General features: G+C 36.1%; 2 protein-coding genes across 3 annotated transcripts; both read right to left on the bottom strand.

Annotated features, from left to right (window-relative positions):
- Positions 1 to 2,228: 2,228 nt before the first annotated feature.
- LOC110817566 (putative invertase inhibitor) lies at positions 2,229 to 3,112 on the bottom strand. The gene has a single exon (XM_022046164.2). The coding sequence runs from the start codon at positions 3,076 to 3,078 to the stop codon at positions 2,473 to 2,475; it is 606 nt and encodes a 201-aa protein (XP_021901856.1). The 5' UTR covers positions 3,079 to 3,112; the 3' UTR covers positions 2,229 to 2,472.
- Positions 3,113 to 4,086: 974 nt separating this feature from the next.
- On the bottom strand, positions 4,087 to 18,856 carry LBA1 (RNA helicase). Of its 2 annotated transcripts, none has more exons than XM_088217539.1 (29): positions 18,159 to 18,856; positions 14,754 to 15,005; positions 14,508 to 14,678; positions 13,396 to 13,446; positions 13,186 to 13,278; positions 13,008 to 13,103; positions 12,748 to 12,798; positions 12,533 to 12,651; positions 11,576 to 11,684; positions 11,273 to 11,395; positions 10,943 to 11,014; positions 10,637 to 10,708; positions 10,492 to 10,558; positions 9,849 to 9,991; positions 9,705 to 9,776; positions 9,502 to 9,630; positions 8,761 to 8,916; positions 8,319 to 8,432; positions 8,139 to 8,237; positions 7,974 to 8,051; positions 7,617 to 7,751; positions 7,285 to 7,359; positions 7,009 to 7,120; positions 6,447 to 6,820; positions 6,278 to 6,340; positions 6,127 to 6,198; positions 5,367 to 5,498; positions 5,167 to 5,286; positions 4,087 to 4,943 (listed from the first exon to the last, which is right to left on the bottom strand). In XM_088217539.1, exons 1-29 carry the CDS (start codon positions 18,708 to 18,710, stop codon positions 4,815 to 4,817), a joined length of 3,831 nt encoding a protein of 1,276 aa, XP_088073665.1. In that variant the 5' UTR covers positions 18,711 to 18,856; the 3' UTR covers positions 4,087 to 4,814. The 2 variants fall into 2 exon arrangements, with proteins under 2 accessions (XP_088073665.1, XP_021901736.2); XM_022046044.2 differs by having other exon boundaries at positions 7,003 to 7,120; positions 18,159 to 18,855.
- Between the last annotated feature and the right edge of the window lie 329 nt (positions 18,857 to 19,185).

Genomic DNA, 19,185 nt, shown 5'->3' with positions numbered 1-19,185 from the left:
CTTTCTTCTTCTTCTCTTCTCCTTCTCTCTCTAGATCACTCTCTCTCTCTCTAAACTTTTGGAGGATGGAAAAATAAAATGGAAGTGATGAGGAAATGAAAAAAAGGGGTCCCTATTTATACAAAATAGAGACTGTTGGATTTGTACCAAGTGACAAAATTCGATGAGGAAAGAGCTAGTTGAGTGGAAGATGAGCGATTTGACACAGTGCGAAGGTAGCACGAAAAATAGAGGAAGAATCCTCCACTGGTGGCGGCTTCCCACCTAAAGTGGCGACACACCGCCTAAGGTGGCACACGATGCCCAAGGGGGCGGTGGCACATTGCCCGAGGTGGCAGTGCACCTCACTAGGCCGGTCACACACTGCAGGCCTAGCCTGCAGGCGTCGGCCTACCCTACCACGCACAAGTCTACTGCCCATATTGGCTTGTCTGCTCACGATGAGACGTGCGCGCAGACTGGCTATGTGCCCTGCACAGATGGGACGTGCACACATCTTGCGCTTGGTCGCGCCCGTACGCACGTGCACATCGTGCGATGCCTACGCAGGTGAGCCTCTCCCCCAGGCGTTTTTCCGCAGGATTTCTCTCCCCCTTTTTTCTCTCCTGAAAATTATTTTTAAATAAAAATAATAATAATAATAATATATAAAATCAACCAAAAATAAAATAATAAAATCAATATAAAATTAAAATCACTAATTTAAATTACAAATTACGATATAAAGATACGGAATAAATTTAAATAAGCTCATGTGATCTTAGGTCGGAATAAATAGAGATTTCCAGGTACAAATTTAGCGCGGTAATAAACAAGGTGTTATACAAAGTCTCTGCGGAGCCTTTCCGGTCCAAAGTGCGGAAGGAACAGTGAGAGCTTGGAGCAGCAGAACCTGCATTTTGTTCCTTTCTTTTATAGTGATTGTAATGAGATTTGGGAATCATGATTCTTCTGGAATTCTAACCTTAATTTAATCAATGGTTAATTTTGGCTTCAATTTGTTAAAAATAAATTACTTTTTGCAGTTGAATTTGACAATCAAAGTTTTGATATTAATCCAAAGTAACTTTTGGAGAAATTATTATTGCGTGGTGCTCGCAATAGTTGTTTAGCATCTGTCCACTAAAATATTTACAATCAACATATCATATTACACTCTTAATTAGAGATGTTAATATTGTTCTGTAAATAAGAAATTAGTAAAATCAGTATTCGTGAATTAAAATTTTAACCTAACGCAATTTTTTACTACAGTTTAGGTATTCTAAAATTACTTTTACAATTAAATTGGTAAAATTTGAAGTATTTTTAAAAATAATTGATAGCTTTAAAGTCATATATTTTTATTTTTTATTAAAAATGTATATCTAAAATATCAAAATTACTTCCATTTGGAACATATAATTAATTATACACGTATCCCACGTATAAGGCTCCTTTATCTGTTTGAATCACTTCAACTCCTACTGGAACTTCCTTCAGGTAGGATTTCCAATTTCTACCTCTGAACTAGAAATTCTACCTCAAAAATCTTAAAGAGTGGAGTTAATTCAAGTATAAAAACCATATTTCAAGACTAATATGAATATACTCCTTTGTAGGAATTGGTTAGGGATTAGATCCCACTTGGGTTAGTCCTCATTCCATTTCTAACCAATTGCCCACACTTCAATTTTATTTTGTTTCCCCTTGATTCAATTCTTATTCCATCCTTCCCTATCATTTTAATTAAATTTTATATTTATCTTTTATATATAATTTTTATGTTTGTCACGATATAAATTATTTTATTGTGGGATTTCCTATTATCCGAGAAGAAGATATTAGAGATCCTATACAATTCAAAATGAGATAAACAATGGCTCGAACGTGAAAATCGTTTGTAGTTTTACATATTAAAATTAACATTGAAATTAAGTGTAGGTATTAACTAGGAACAGAATAAAGATTTAACCAAATGGCTTGTTGTACAAATGGGTTTTTACTGAAAGATTCTTGCAAGGCTTTTTTGATATTGTTGCAGGAATGGCATGGGTGGCTGGTGCAAAGATTTTTCCAGGCATTCAGGAAACAGAAGGAAGCTTCCTGTAGAGTAAATACTGCTTTTAGTTCCCTTTGTAGATCAATAACTCTGCTTTTGTAAACTGCAGACAACATAAACACACAATGTATATGTATATATATATATATATATATATATATATATATATATATGATGATCTGAAGTCTGATCTGAAGTTAAATTGAATTGCTGTATGTTGTCTAAGACCTTTAGATAGGCACAGAGAAACTTTCCTGTACAAACCGTCTCAAATCCTTCCCTTTTAGTTAAAGTTAATTACACTATAATTACTGAATTGGCTGATTCTCATCTTCAGTTCTTGACAGGGATTCAGGTAATTAATGTCAAGTGGCACCCATCTGTATTTTTTTTCGTGTCATGGTCCAAATATGCTATACTGCAAGCAGTACTCAAGTATTTGCGTGTAGAGAAAGCCAATTAATGATGCATAGGGCAATATCACATAACTGGAAGAAATTGTAATTCTCTATTGTCAACGGAGACACATTTCCCTCCATTGTCAGCCCTTCCTCGCACGTTGTGGCCGCTTCCATAACAGCACTCACCCATATATTTGCAGTGCTGTATTGTCCAGTCAAGAGAGCTCCTATGGCATCTACCAGTGTTACAACCCCATCCGAGTATAGCTCCAGGCAATCTCCCAAACAAGCCAGTGCAAAAGGGTCAAAACTTGCATTACTCAATAACCCTACGATGCTTGAAATAGTGTTGGTTGCATTTTTCAGAGCTAGCTCCATTGCAATACCTGCAAGTCCTTGAAGATTTGTGGCGTGGCTCACTGGAATTACTTGCAGTGAGGTTAAACAGAAACTGTAACTAATGATTGTGGATTTAGCTGCGCATGTGGTGCAGGTTTGTTTGATTATATCAACTGAGTTTTGCTCCTTTGTATCAACAGAGACAATAGCGAGTACGAAGGATTTCTCAGGAGAGATTACAAGGAAGAACAGGAAAAGCAAAGTTAAAGGATGTGGGATCAAACAGACATGCGCCATTTCTTGTTCGGTTAGCTTGCTAGATCTTTTGCTGGTAAAAATGGAATTGAACTTCTTTGCATACTTGATATATGTATAAATAATAAGCTTTGATGGCCAACAGAGGTTTCCATTCCAAGGAAGCTTCCTAAATTGTACTGATCTTTTTGTTACAGAAAATAAATGGAGAAGAAGGAAGTAGAACAGATGGGAAAATGGTAACATTGTTTTCTCCTGTGTAAGTATAGATCAGAGGGAAACTTCCTAGAAGCTCATCAATGAAAGGGAAATACTTGAAGCGTTGCATGCATAGCTTTTAGAACGATAAGTTGTGGGGACTTTACTCTCTTGCCAAGGATTTCTAAAGTGAGAGAAAATTTTGAGTAAACCTTTGAGTGTCTCTCTCTCTCTCTCTCTCTCTCTCTCTCTCTCTCTCTCTCTCTCTCTATATATATATATATATATACATATGTATGTATGTATATATTTGTTATCGATTAACTTTTGTGCAAACTTATTTCTATATAATAGAATTAGGAATACAACATAAACTATGAATAAAAATAACATTGTAGCAATAAGTTGGCTTTATGTCTACTTCAAGTTCACCATTGTAGAATTGAATATACAAATAGAATTAGTTTGATTATATATTAAATATGTAAAATGATTAATAATAACTGTACAATAAGGTGAAATTCGTGTCTTATTAAATAAAATAGTAAACAGAAAGGTTTTCTTAATTCTACTAACTAATTAATTGAAGTAATAAAAAATAGGACTAAAATTTTTTACAAATTGGTTAATAAAAGAGGTTAGAAACTTAAATTGAATGAAAGATAAACGATTATGAAATATAATAAAATGTGAAATCAAATGTTCACTTGAGGAAAAAACTAATTTTGATAGCAGAACATGTTCCTTTTCTTTATGTTCTTATTCTACAATTCCCCTTCGGTTTTCTTCTGTTTTTACCAATACCACTTCCAACCGTGTGAGGGAAAACCATAAACCATAGACAAAAATAAATAGCACAAAGTGACAGAATTATAACCGTTAAGAACAGATACACATATCAACACTCCAGCCAAATCCGCATGAAACAATGGAACTAAGCCACTAAAAGCAAACTCAATTCCACACACAACCAATCCAATGGAGTGTTGAATTATATATATCAGCCACATAAATATCAGCAGCTACTCGCACTGGGAAACTAGTAGAATATTTCGTTATCTATCAGTAACTAAAGAGTATGAATACATATCAGGAAAAGTTGAAAGGGTTAGGCGACTTTCCTTGCATACTGTACAAAACTTTCATTGTTGTCATAACTGCTTCTGTATAGGTTGTGGGTTCTCCCTTTTAACTCAATAATTTTAATCTCCAGTCTGGCGATGATCAAACCCTTTCTACCAATCCATGTCATGTACTGTTCTCTCCCTCAGATGAATATGTATCCTCAAAACAATACAAATCCTCAAGCAGGTTCTTGGGTTTATCTTTTTCTTTCTCAGCCCTGGATGTGCCGCCTTCGTTTGCTCAAAGATCCATAACCACCAATTAAACCAAAACATATTTTATTCCAGCCATCCAAAATCATCTCACTGGGTTATGGACAGAATCAAACTTACCCCAAAAATTGTAAACACATCTGTGCATTAAAGCACCAGATATATTTGGGCAGACATGACAGCACAAACCAAGTTGCTGAATCCAAAGATTATAACCCATCACACTCCAAACTTTACCAACTGTCAACCATTGTAGTGAAGTTTCTGGTTTTGGGAGCCCTGGCCCTGGTGTGGCTGTTGCGGAGCCTGCAAGTTTAGAGGCTGGGTGTCGTAATGGGCAAAGGGTTGGGAATACAGAGAATTCATCAAGCCCTGCATGCAAATAGGTCACTTGTAAACAAAAAGCTAAAGTAAACAACAGTCAAAGGGGAAACGAGAATAATTGACCAACTCTATGAATACAATAGACCATATATGCACTACTTCTATTTGGTTGTATTTTTGGCAAACTTATGTTATCAAATGTCCATTATATCATCAATTAAATAAACACGTCATTATCTTTTCATAAACAAGGACTAATGAAGGTAGCAACCTGTGACTGGAGTTGGTTGGAATTGGTGACCCCAAAGTGGCTCTGTGATGCATCATCTTGTGAGGGGTCATTAAAGCCAACCTGTGTAAATAGACCTTGTGATCCATGTGTCATGTAGTCCTGGCAAAAGCAGAAGGATCAGATGACCCAAAAAAAATATGACATTGAAGGCTAACCAAGTGACAGAAAATTCTGCAAACCTGGGACATAAAATCATTCCCAGTACCAAAACGAGAATATCCGGCTTGAGAATTCTGGTTAAGAAAGTTTCCAGGAAAACCTCCCTGTGCTCCCTGTGTAACATAATCAACAGCAAATCCACTTTGGGAAGCCTGCCAAGAATTTCATTATCAGTCGACCAAGAAAATAACAATGTACATAAAACTATTACTTAAAATAAGGCAGATATATAACTTTAAAAACACAATAAAAGCTTTAGTATACAAATTTGCCCAACATCATTTCTTTAATCCAACAAAGAAGAGACCTCATTTTTTCCCAGGCACTGTCCAGCCTAACCTGCCTTATTAGCATACTGTTTCAAAGTTTGAGCTTACCGACTGGGTTAGTGTGAATTTAAGGCTCTATTTAGTAATAAACGAACTATTTTTAGTTTTCATTTTCTAATTCATAAATGTTTGATATGATAAAAATATGACACAAATTTGAAAGAACTTTAATTCTTTCATACTCATACCACAATTTTCATTTGAAAAAACTACATGTATTTGTATAAATAAATATAAATAAATTTAGAAAATAAAAACACGATAACATTTTTCTTCAACTAAACAGGGCCCAAAAGACTTTAAGATGCATGCAAACAAGATAACTTCCAGGAAAAGACCATTATTTGCCAACAAAAACCATCCAATTATGTTACATATTATTATCTAAAGCACCATGAGACATCATCATCAGGCAGAAACGTAAAAGAGCTACATGACTTGCATATTGTACCTGTGTTGAAAAGTCAGCAACATTATAAGGAACATGCGATCCTTGACTTTTGAAGTCATCACCCAAGAAATCCTGATTGACGGTGGAAATAAGATTATTTATAAACAAGCAAAAAGTACATAAGTTGAAGGTACAAAGAGAAAAAAAATACCTGAGACATGCCCCCCATGGAGAATCCGTCACGAAATGTTTGGCTCGGTCCTTGAACCGGCATCTATCAAGTAGATTAAACATAATTTGAGTGCAGTATAACTTCATGGCATGTAAAGGTTTAGAAACTAAAAGGTTACAAGGAGAAGAGAACAAAAGAAATTACTGACATTATTAACAAATCCAGGTTGAGAGAGTGGACCAGCTACAGAAGGTTGGCTGTTTGGATTATCCAGTGCAGGAAAGTTGAAGTTCGACCCGATAGTTCCCACATTCTGCTGACTGCCTTGCTGGTGAGGGAGATGACTGCCAATAGGAGCGCCGCCAGCATTACCACGACCAGCACCAAAACCCCGACTTCCTGGTGCAGGCACATGAGGAACAGCTCCAACTGGTCCATGAACTCCACGAGTCGGAATGGCATATGGCTGGGAAGGAGGACCGCCAGGGAATGGCGGTAGGGGTACCCGAGGCATTGGAAAGCCAGCAGTATGAACTCCAGGTTTATGAGTACCATTGGGTGGGCCAGGTGGCATATAAGAACCTGTAACACACCCCAGAAAGGAGAAAAACATCATAACTTTTTTTCTAAAAAAACCATGAATATGCTGCTATGAATATGATCATGCATGGTCCTAAAAAACTAAAGATGCAAAATCATGAATATAAGACGTCTATGAACTGGTGTAACTGATTTTTAGTTCATGATGACTAGTAAGTACATACCCCTACCACGACTGCTTCTTCTATCAGCATTTGGGTTAGATGATGCAACAGAACCAAAATTATCGTTGGGGATAATTCCAGGTCCACTACCAAAGAAAAGTCTACGTTCGTTGTAAATCTGTCCAAAAATATGAGAAAACAATATAAAATGCATTTTCAATAGCTGCTTTGTTATAAATACAGATAGAAAAGGTGATAAGAGCACTGTCCAGATAAACTAACATTATTTCAAAGCATATAGCCACATTGTGAAAGGTAGATTAATCACAACATCATTTGTACCTTTTTTGGCTTCTGGAACTGAACCATGCTCTGCTTCAAATTATTTAGAGGTCCTTCAACCAAACACTCATGTTCCTGAAGGTAGATGTATGACACATAAGGTATTAAACACAAAACGAAAAACTAAAAATAAAATAGCGAGGAAGTAAAATCAGTCTCCAAACATTCATCTTCACGTAAGTTGTGCTCTAATAGCACCTCCCACCATTACAACAAAATACTTCAAGGTTGTCCAACAAGCTGGTTAGCTTTCTTTTTCCAGATAAGATGGCAGATCGTGGCATACATGTCCAATAAGAAAAAACTTGAAACTTTAAAAAGATGAAAAGTACCTTATAGTGTGTCAATAAGCTATTCCATAGAGGTTGTTTGCTTAGAACTTTAGGATTTCCCAGGATAACTATACCATATCGAGCACGCGTTAGAGCAACATTTAGCCTGCGGGGATCATTAAGAAACCCAATGCCCTAAAAGGAAGGATTCACCAGTTATACACCAACTTATTATATCACAAATTGAAAAACACCAAAACCATGTGACAATAGAAATGACAGGAAATTATACATCAAAGCAAGTTCACATTCCTCCAGATAAGAAATGCTTCTCAACGGATATGAACTTTCTAGCCAGGTTAAACTGCTAAAGAACTCTACAAAACTAGATATTTAATTAACAGAAAATCAACCTACCTGATGTTCATTACTCCTCACACAGGACAAAATAATGTAGTCTTTTTCCCTTCCTTGAAATGAATCAACACTGGCAACCTAAGGACATCATGAAGTATTTGGCAAAGGAAACATGCATCAGATAGGCATCCAAACCTCGAGTTTCAAAATTTTTTAAACTATTACCTCAATTTCCTTGTAGAGTTGTTGTCTGAGAGCACCATTTCTTGACATGTAATTGACAATATATGCTCTCTGTCCCTCATATGGGGTTATTACTCCAATCTAAATTTAAAAAAAAATAATCATCATAAACATAACAGGAAACTCCATTTAGAACTAACTAGAGACGTTCAGCCCAGTTACCTGACTTGGAACCACGCCACTCCTTAAGAAAGTAGTCACAATTTTTTCAACATTTGCAGCCTCTGTTCGATTCAAGTAGGATGTTCCACTAGCACTAATCTCCTCTTGCCCCAACTGAGAACAAGCAAAAAATTAAGAGATGTAACCTCATAAACGTAAAATCAAAATACCAAAACTATACCACATAATTGAACATAAAAACATTTAGACATAATTTAAAAAAATTATGAGATATATAACCATGGAAAGAAGAAAAAGAAATAACCAGGCACATGCTAAACTTTCCCTTTTGCATGTAAGGACCAAAAATTTGCTTTGAGCAAGCAAATTAAGCATAAAGGGTGACCTTCAACCATCAGTTACCAAACTAGAAAAAGCATCCAAAATTTGTCACCTCCAAAGTAAAAGCTTTTTATATGGTTACTTCATACAGTTATAATACCTGGACATAAAAGAACATGGGACGGTTAGGCACAGGCCAGGGGAAATCAATGCCCGATGATTGCCTTTCATTGACTGTAACCCCATTTTGTAACGTTCCTTCATAAAAGCTATTAGAAGGAAATTCAGATAAAGCTGGGTGCATACGGTACTGAACCTGAAAATAAAGAGCAGAACATATATCTCAATAGTTCCATAAATTTTTCAGGTGCAGAACAACAGCTTTTTTAAAGTAAAGCAATAATATTGACAAAGCAACAAGTATGTCCATTTGGAAACACAGAACAGAAACTAAGAATTATATTAGAATTGCTTAAGACTTGTCACTTCATCCCTATAACTTTTACTACAACATAAAATTACAGCTTCGCATCTTCAGACAACCACTATAAGCCCATCAAGAACATAATGAGCTTCCAAATAGTGTTAGGAATTTAAATTATACTTTTTCAAAAAAAAAAAATAGCAGTAAAAATTTAAATAGATCAATGCCATAGGCAATTGCAAGTTGTGATTTATCTGAAAATAGCAATTTATAACGTGAATAATTTTATGACGGCATCACATTACATATTATCATACAAGATTCATCAATAAATACGTTTACTTAAATCATATTGCACATGTTGTGATTCAATATTAAATCAGATAAAGAACAGAAACATGTATGCCAAAGGTCCATCCTTCTTCCCTCACAAGTGGCCTATGCCCAAAGTGCAACTAAACTTATCAACATAATTACCTGCAACCTAATTGGCTTTACACCAAGTAGAACAAGACGTTCAAATAAAGACTGTGCAAGACCAGCACGAGCAGCTTTCTTACACATGATGACTGGACCAAGTTGGCAATGATCACCAACAAGAACAACCTAACACAGGAAACTTTTCTTGTCAGAAGGTGAGATTTCAGATTAGATCTGTAATTATATCCGTCTCTGTTTACCTGCTTTGCCCCAAGAACCAGAGGAATAAGACACTCAGGCTCCATTGCCTGAGTAGACTCATCAATAAGTACCTGAAGTATGAGAGATACTGTAAGGCTACTGAGTTATTCAATCACCAATCATTAGCCAAAGAGGTTTCTAACCTGGCGAAACCTAAAATTTGACAACCGAGGATCTCCAGCACCAACACAAGTGCAGCAGATGACATCAGCACTCTGGGATATCTCCCTCTCAGTTGCCCGCTTTAGTGCTTTGTATTTTTTCTCATCACTGCTGGATAACTCTCCTGAAATTTTTTTCATTCAAAAAGGTAGACAACATCTGTTAAGAAGAAATACAACAAATAGTCCATGGTAAAACTTCAAAGCCAGCCCTAATACCTTGTCTAAGAAAGAATTAGAGGGTCAGGATAATTTTAAGACAATGCATAGGTTATTAAGTCATAACATAACAATATGGAGAAGACTAGTGCTTTCTGCCTCCTTTCCAGCACCCAGTACAAGAATGGAACAAACTTAAAAGAAATCAAGCAATATCAGAAGTGAAACAATGGATTGTAGCAACTACCATTCCTGCCTGGAAGTCACAACTAACCACCGTACTATCACTTGAGGATTACAGTTTTTTCACAACATTTTCTGATATTTGATCTATCACCCACCTTTCACAAAGAAAAAAGATCATGCTCCAATTGGAATAATTCCATCCACTTAAGGGAACATCCAATCCATTACCCAAATTAACTAATATATCCTAAATCCAATATATTATTGAACCATTAATTACCTTGCTCATCTTTCAACTGCTGTAGCTTATGAAGTTCACTCTTCTCAGATGTATCAAGATGCCGAACCTGCAACAAGCCATCAATAAGAATTTTGCCAGGAAAAAAGGAAATCAAAGGAAATTAGCTGATAGAATATTGGCAAACCTGATAATGAAGTGTCAAATGCTCAACAGGGGAACTGACAGCTTCCCTTGATTTTGCACAAAGCCGGACAACCTTAAGTCAATTTATTATTGAAAAATAAAAGTCAGTACAAGCAAGCAAAAATAAACATTTGCAAGTATAGGAAAGAAATTTAGTATAGTATTAAATTTATATTTGTTCATGAATAAATGAAAAAACCAGCCTTTAATTTAAGCATTCACTTTTTATGCGAATATGCCAGTATATAATTGCTTCAATAACAAATGGTGATAAGATACAACTACAGTTAGAGCTCCATTTCTTTACCTTCAACCCAGTGGCACTTATCTTTTCAGCTAGTTGGTCTACAGCCACATTACTCGGGGCACAAACCAAAACCTGATAAACAATGAAAAAAGTGTAAACGTGAGTGAGGTAATTCCAATACTTTTTTATATGACAAGGCACCAAGTGGATGCCACCCATGAACACGAGATATTTAACAGAAGTATTGGATAGAGCACAAGAAAGGATAGAGGTCCAGAATCAATGATCCATAACTTTATCAAAAACGGCAGACAACCTTAAACTTTTTTGTGGAATATAATTCAAAGAAATTTAATTAGAAAGAACCAAAAGAAGTGTCACTAGTCTAACCTGTCCCTGTCCCTGTTTGGCCATGTGATATACAATTGCTGCAGAAGTCACAGTTTTGCCTGTTCCAGGAGGACCTTGAATCAAACTTATTGGCTTCTGAAGGACACTCTTCACAGCAAAAACCTAAGAGTAAAGGCAAGAACAACTCAATTGTATGCAAACCCATCTAAAAATTTCTCCGTGCAAGAATAGACACTGGCACATAGAGGTAAACAAAATATAAGAGAGAAATTTCCCAGATAAGAGGAAAGCATGTTGAGATGCATAAAACAAACTTATGGGAACATATTCAAGGTTGTATACTTGAGATGCATTCAACTCTGGAAGACCAGGTGCACCAAAGCGACGAGGTAAGGTATTCCGAACCATCTGAACCTCCACTTCATGACCCAGCAAATGGTGGTAAATATACCTGCAGAAAAGAATAAAATTACCTATTAAAGCATATCTAGTTCACATTAAACAAATATCTATATATTCTTCAAAAAGAACTCTCTACAGTCAGATAACTAGAACAAAGGAAAGAAGAGTTAAATCAACCGGATAACTACCCTACACTCAAGATCATAGGCAGGCTGAATTACATTTTGTGCAGGGGTGAATTCCGGCCAAACTTTAGGCTCAAAGCTGGTTTAAGGTTACAATACCAGCCATAACATCGATCATGGCTCATTTCATACAGAATAAATAACATGTAGTCCAATATTAAATAATTGTTTCTCAACAATTTAATTGGTCAGCAAATTTTCAAGCCAAAAGACCTGGGTATTTACAGCACAAAGTAAAAATCCATTTGCAGGCTTGGCACTGTTGTTCTTGGAAAGGAACAAATTAGTTCTTTTTAGCTATTTTACACAAAATAACAGGAACTTGTCTATTGAGTTTCCTTTTCCTTTCAGTGTCTTGTTTTTTTCTTTGGCCTTGGGGATGATACAGGGGAAATATCTTTCCTCCATTTTGCATCACTTTCTTATCTCTTCGTTATAGCATGAATCGTTACAAAAGCCTCTTAACTCCACCTTCTAACTAAAAAAAGGAGCAGCGAGCACCACAAAAAGGAAATGGAAGCAAAACAGTTGTACAAAAAATTCAGCAAGAAGTACATTACATGCCGAATAGACAAGTTGACAACCTTTTTAAAGAATAACCAAAGGCAGCATTCAACATAAAGAAATAAAAGTTATATTGGACAAAAACATGAATAATCGTCAAAACAAGCACAACCAAGAAACACATGTGAAATTTAAACAGTCAACCTACCCACTAACACTTGTTTCATCCACAGCAAATGTTTTCATTGCACCCTGCATCCGATCAAAGCTTGTGCTCTTCCACACAAAATCAACACTGAACCCATGGTTGACATCAACAGGTACCCCCTGCATAAAAAGGTAAAAGGTTAGCCCAGTATAAACATTGGCTTCAGAAGGCTAAGATCAAAAAACTAAGCATAAGCATACTAATCGGAAACCTACCTGACTAGCACGAAGCTCTAGAGCAACTTCCTCTTGTGCAGTTAGCTTGATCTGAAGCAAAACAAATTGAGATACTCATGAAGAAGTTTTGTTTGAAGTATAATCTTCAGAAGGGGCTTTGTCATTAAAAAGAAATCTTTTAAGGAAACTAAGATTGTTCAATCATTGTTTCCTGCTAGTAAAACATCAAATCCGAAATGAACAATTATAAAGATAAATATGCAACCCCTACAATCTAAATCACAAGGATGCATACATACCACATGCCCAACAGATTGCCATGCTGGATGAGCTGCATCTCCTGAATAACGCAGCCGCAACTCGTCTCCAGGTACTAAACGTAATTCATTATCCTCCTAAAGGACACCAAAAAGAAAAGTTGACCTATGATGTGTAATTATAGAAATTTGGATAAGACCCAAAAACCACAGTACGCACCTTCGGGAAGACAAAGTATGCTATTCGCTTCTTGTTCAGACCAATATCCCACCTAATTGTGACATTGTCCTTACTTTGAGATTCTTTCATCATCTATAGAAAAAAATGGAATACATTAATGTTGCAAAATCTAAAGATCATAGGTGAAGAGCATTAAAAATTAAGAACCTAAAAGATATAAACCAACAAAGAGAATTTTGAGAGTCATACTTTATCATAGTCAGCTTCAAGCTTAATAAGTGGCGCAAATACATTTTGATACTGCAAGAAAAAAAGAAGAAAATCAAAAGTTATTAGCAAACAGCTGCAACTTAATTTTGGGGAAATTCTAAAATTAGTTATCAAAGTACTGCTCTTGGAGAATATTCTTAAGAAGTGCTGAATTTCACCACCATCAACACTGAATGGATCTCCTTACAAGAAAAGCAGCAGCATAACTTTCAATAAAGTAAATCTCACATATGTGCTATTGGTGAGATCTTAGCTACGGTCACATTCACAAAACATCGACAATGACTTTTTCTGTCAATCAAAAGAACTCAACACTTTTTAAGTACAGTCAATCCCTGATGATTCCTGTTTCACATACAGCAGTAATGGCACCAAAGGATGCTCAATGACACCTTGACTATCCTCCATTTCAGATCAACAAGACCCTTGGTGTCAATAGTCCACCATATGCGTGAACAACCATACTTGCAGGTCATGCAAGCATTGCAACAGGCTGTGTATGTATGAATATTTCTACACAAATAATTTGATTTGAATAATGCAATTGAATTTATATTTGGATGAGCGGAAATTAAAAAAGATTCTTATTTAGTAAGAAAATTAGTACAATATTTCTCTATTTTAAATTTTTATTAGTTTGATTTAATTATTTCTGCTACTTAAGATTAATATGAAATTATAGATAGTTTCAATTAATAATTCTCAGGATAGGAAAAAACTATTTATGAGAAATTTAATCAAGCCATACAATAATGACAATCACCATCACAAGGTCATCTACAATTTGGGTATCAACGACCATGTGTTAACTTCTGCCACCGTAGTAATCCAAGGCATAAATTATCACAGTTATCTGCTCCCAGGCTAATTTTCATCAACAAGTAAACTGTCAATTTTGTTTCACGAGCAACTGCAGGATTTCGTGGCAAGTTTATTCCATTATTTTCCACATGCAAAATTCACTACCTATAATATTTCCAAGAACCAACTTCAACAAAATTTTAAATTTCTCTTTAAAAGGTAAGTTTACCAGATGTCTTTTCATATGATGACGTAAAACTAATTTGTCCAATTTCAAGTATCGCAGGTACCTGGTATGCATCTTCATATTTCAATGCCACAGGCTGAGGTTCATCATCTACACCAGGTTTCTCAAGATCTTCAAGAGTAGCATCAGGATTCGTCTTCCAAAGTTCTTCCACCTTATTTATTTGTTGAGCACTTATTTGCCGCGCCCTCAGCTGCTCCTGTTCAGATGGGACCTGCAAAAAACATTGCATTTAGCAAATTAAGAGAAAACCTAATAATTCAGACTAAAAATGGAAAAGGATACCTACCTTCACAAGCCATTGTAAGAAACACCTGTCATCAATTAGGGGACACCATTGACTGAGGTCCCAGTTCATATCCTTCAGTGCATTAACATTCAAGCAAGGTTCTCGACACAGAAGAACAACAACACTCTCTGTTTTGGCTGATATAAAACCAAGAAGAAAAACATTTCGGCACCCACAATTATAGCATTCAAGAATTGTCTCCCCCAGAGGACTGTCCTTATGAAGACATACTTCCTTGTGCTTTGCTCGAACCTTGAAGGAAAGAGAACACAAACTATTTTAGAACACGTACAAGACCCGTCCTAGTGGATAATCTTGTTCTTGATCCACCAACAAAATGGAAATGATGTTGTTATACAGAGATCATGTACTAACAGCGAATTGCACATATAACTCTTGAAGCAAAAGAAATCAATGGTTCAACTCAAGTATGAAAGAGCAAGCACAAAAATAGAATGTGGAAAAGCAGATTAATCAATTTTTTTGTTGACACAATAGTCTGGTCCATTTTAGCCTTACCATCAATAACTACAAAAAGTTTGTATTAATCTTACTCTATAACAAAATTTAGAAGAATTGGGTTTGAACAGATAAATAAACTGAAAGAATGAAAAGTGAAAAAGATAATGGACAACAAGAAGTAAATGTTACAGAATCAACCATGAAAAAAAGTGATTAAAAGATTCAATTTATGAATCCACAGGATATTAATAGTTTTTATGGTCATTTCCAAAACACAGTCTGTAAATCCAGAACACCTCTCATATTGACCGGTCCTCATAAGGCAGGCAAAAATAAACAAAACAAGTTTGCACCCTAGATTCATACAATGATTTCACAATAACAGCCTCAGATACAAAGTTTTTTACAACTACATATATCAGGTAATAATTCTTTTGCAGGAATATAGCAAGTAATAATTATCAGGAATAAGAAACAAAATGTGGATATAATTTGCTGACTTTTTCCTTGACCTCGAAGCAAAACTCTAAAATCTATTGAAACAATTCTCAGCAAAGTTCAAGCTTATAATTTTTTAATACCATTTTTAGCATGGCCTATAATTTCAGGCAAAACTCTGGCGCATATTTAAAGCTTCATTTGGTAGAGGGGAAGAGAGGCACAAAAGTAGAATGGAGTGGAATAGGTCACAATTAAACACAAATACTTACCTTCATTTAGATGCATAGTGATAAAAATAAATGAAAAAAATATATATTTTATTTAGATAGTAAGGCTTTTTTTTTTTGGAAAGAATTTAGATAGCAAGTGATATAGAATATAATATAATAAGGAAACAGTTTAATTGATTGTCTCCAAAAAAAGTCTAAGTTGTACTAAAAAATAATGTTATTTCATCACTATGCCCATTCATCTCATCTGTTATCTCATAAGGAGATGATATTAATACTTGGAGGGAATGGGAGTAAAAGATTTCTCCCCCATTCCCCTTACATTTCATTATGAAATGGTATCCCAAATAAAGTTAAAATATTTTATCTCAATAATTTTTTATTCAATTCTATTTCTTCTCTTCCCCCAGACAACGCTAAAAGTTAAACCTAGTCATAGTTGTCAACTATTCAATAGGAAAATCAAAGAATATAAGAATTTTATCCTTTTTCTTGAATACTAAACCAATTAGAAACACTTATTTCCTTTTTAGTTGTTTTGATTTTTATGTATTTCTTTCATTTTTTACTTCTTTTTGTTCACCTAGGAGAATTTCTTATCCTCTGCTTTTGTACCTCTTCTCTATTAGCAATATCTTTTCTATTTCAAAAAAAAAGGTAGAAATACTTGTGCCTTTAGTTTGATGAAGTATTAGTTTAACTTAAATAGCCAATCAACTTTCAAAGTTTACCATTCACTGTGGACAATAAGTAAAATTTGTAGTACAAAATGCCAATATAGCTGTAACAAGTAAAGTTTATTATTATTAAATTTGAAATAACACTATTAAAAGCATCAGAAAGATGAAGAGAAAATAGAAAACACACTCATTCTTCTTGGTCGTTTTGAACTAATTAGCTACACCCTTGATAGTTGATAAGGAGTATATGCCTGTATTAAAGATTTTTGAAAAGTAATTCACTTATAGGAAAGAAGAGATAAGCGTTCAACTCCAAAGATTTACTGGAAATGGAGATTTTTGCAATTTCATTTCCATTGAGAAGGACCCTTTCTTCCAGCTCCGAAATATGGAAAGGTCAAATGTAGTCATTGTAATGGCTAATGCAGGACCATCTGCTTGCTTGGTGACCCAATCACCGATATAACTGCCTGGATTTGTTCCCTTTTGGAATGGGATTGATTGCAGCATGTTGTTGAAGAGTCTGTTAGTTTCTTCGAGGCGAGGGTGCATGTGCCTATCTCTTGAATATGTCTGTCTTCTTCTTCCCTCGGCCCTTGACTCACTTGTTGCCGCTTGATTCTAAATAGTTAATCTAGCCTACACTAATAACCCGATTTGCTCTATAGGTGGAGCACTCTCTCTTGCATTATATCCTCTCTTAAAGCTCTTTTTCCAACAGTCCTTGCACTGATGTTGTCAAAATAATTACAGGATTGAGTTGATTGAATGACTCTTGATTAGAGATAGGGGCCACATTCAAGGATTGGATCCATGGGTTGGTTTTACCTTCCTATGGTAGAGCCAGCAAACTTCCATCATTCACAGAACTCGCAAATCGCTAATTCTTGTGATAAATGCACAAGGTACTTAGCAGGAGTGCCGTTTTGGCCTTTTTCACTTCCTCCTCCTCCCTTCGATCTAAATACTAAGTAGCATCCTAGCTTCATGAGGGCGTAATCACATTTTCATCACATTCACTGGGATCTCACGTTTGGAATAGAACCCTATCACGAATAGGAGAGGGGCATGTTCTAGACCAGATAAAGCCCTTTGAATTAACCCCTCGCTTGCTCCTTCCGCTTTGGAGCACCACTAGTTCTTAGAACAAAACTCTAAATTTCTCGTTGATATTATTGCATTCACTTCATTTAGATCATCTAATCATTTATATGATCAGAAGAATAAATAAAAAACAACTGGGTTTGACTGAGTAAAAGAATGCACTCCAACCAAAACATGTTCACTGAAATCCAAAATCGAGAGAACGTACAGACGGAACTTACCATAACACCTTAAATTTATAAAATATGGTGGTCTGTACCATGTACTATCACTAGATAAACCACTGAGCCTGAGGACATAATAGCATGAAATTAAGAGCATGAAACTAACCTCTGAGCCTTCTCAGAGAAATGTATAATGACCCCCGATTCATGAATAGATTTCCAAGAATTTGAGTTATTTCTATAACTAGAATTTACTAAATCCGACAGAACTGACACCACCATAAAAAGATGGAATATATCACACTAAATCAGTCAGTGACTCACCAGATGATTGACTATATGCGAACCAGAGGTGTTCCCCCTTGAATTACAAAACCACTTCCTGCAAGACGGCACGTTGCACCTTACCACGCAAGCTGGGTTTGAAACCCCGCAGTATCTACAAGCGTGCTCTGTGAAATCCGCCTTTCCATACTCGTATCCATCATCATCGCCAGTTTCCTCAAAGTTCAACCCGCTCATTCCTGCTGCAAGAGCATCGACCGCCGCTGGGCTATTATTGGCTCCTCCGCCAGCCCCGCCGCGTCCGCCCTTAGTGGCGCTACCAGGGGCTGATGAGGAGACCGGAGATGAAGACGCCGCATCGGACTGGTGATCTGATGCACTAGTGGGGCCGCCTCCGGTCCCTCCACCACGATCGCTGGGGTCAGCAACGGAAAGGGAGTCTGAGGGGGTGGGCCATGCCACAGAGGAGCGGAACTCTGTGTAGTCGAAGTCGGATTCGCCCTGTGTGTTGAATTCGAGGAAGGTGTACGCGTCAGTGGCGGTGTCGGGCTGCGATGCCGTTTCGAAGAGGTTGCTCTGTTGGGAATCCATCGAGAATCGATAGAAAGCAAGCACTTTGATTCCAAATTCAAGAACGATTCATTTAATTGGTTATGTTAGGGTTAGGGTTTTTGCAGAATGGAGAGAGTTCGTTGGAAGGAATGATAGTAAAAGATTAGGGTGGTTTTGCGTGGGGGCGTTTGTAGGTGTATGCATAGACGTGGTAGACGTCGTTAAGAAGCGGAGAGCGCGTGAGAGAACATCGAGCATGTAGCTTTTTGTGGGCACGAAGGAAATCAACAGGAGTTAACGGTTTCTGTCTAAACACTTCAAATTGAATCCAACTTACAGTTTCGCAGAAAATGGTGCGGGCTATTGTTTTTAACATATCTGGTTTTTAAATGTTCAAATAATACAAAAATATAAAAAAATAATATTTTGGATTTTTAATATTACAACTATCTCGATTTAAATTAATTTTATTATCTAAAAATTAATTTAATTTAAATTCAAATTTTTTGCTGGC

Source organism: Carica papaya, chromosome 4 (genome assembly GCF_054855325.1).
Source record: "Carica papaya isolate Zhongbai chromosome 4, ASM5485532v1, whole genome shotgun sequence".
NCBI lineage: Eukaryota > Viridiplantae > Streptophyta > Magnoliopsida > Brassicales > Caricaceae > Carica > Carica papaya.
This window is presented reverse-complemented; position numbering and strand designations above follow the sequence as displayed.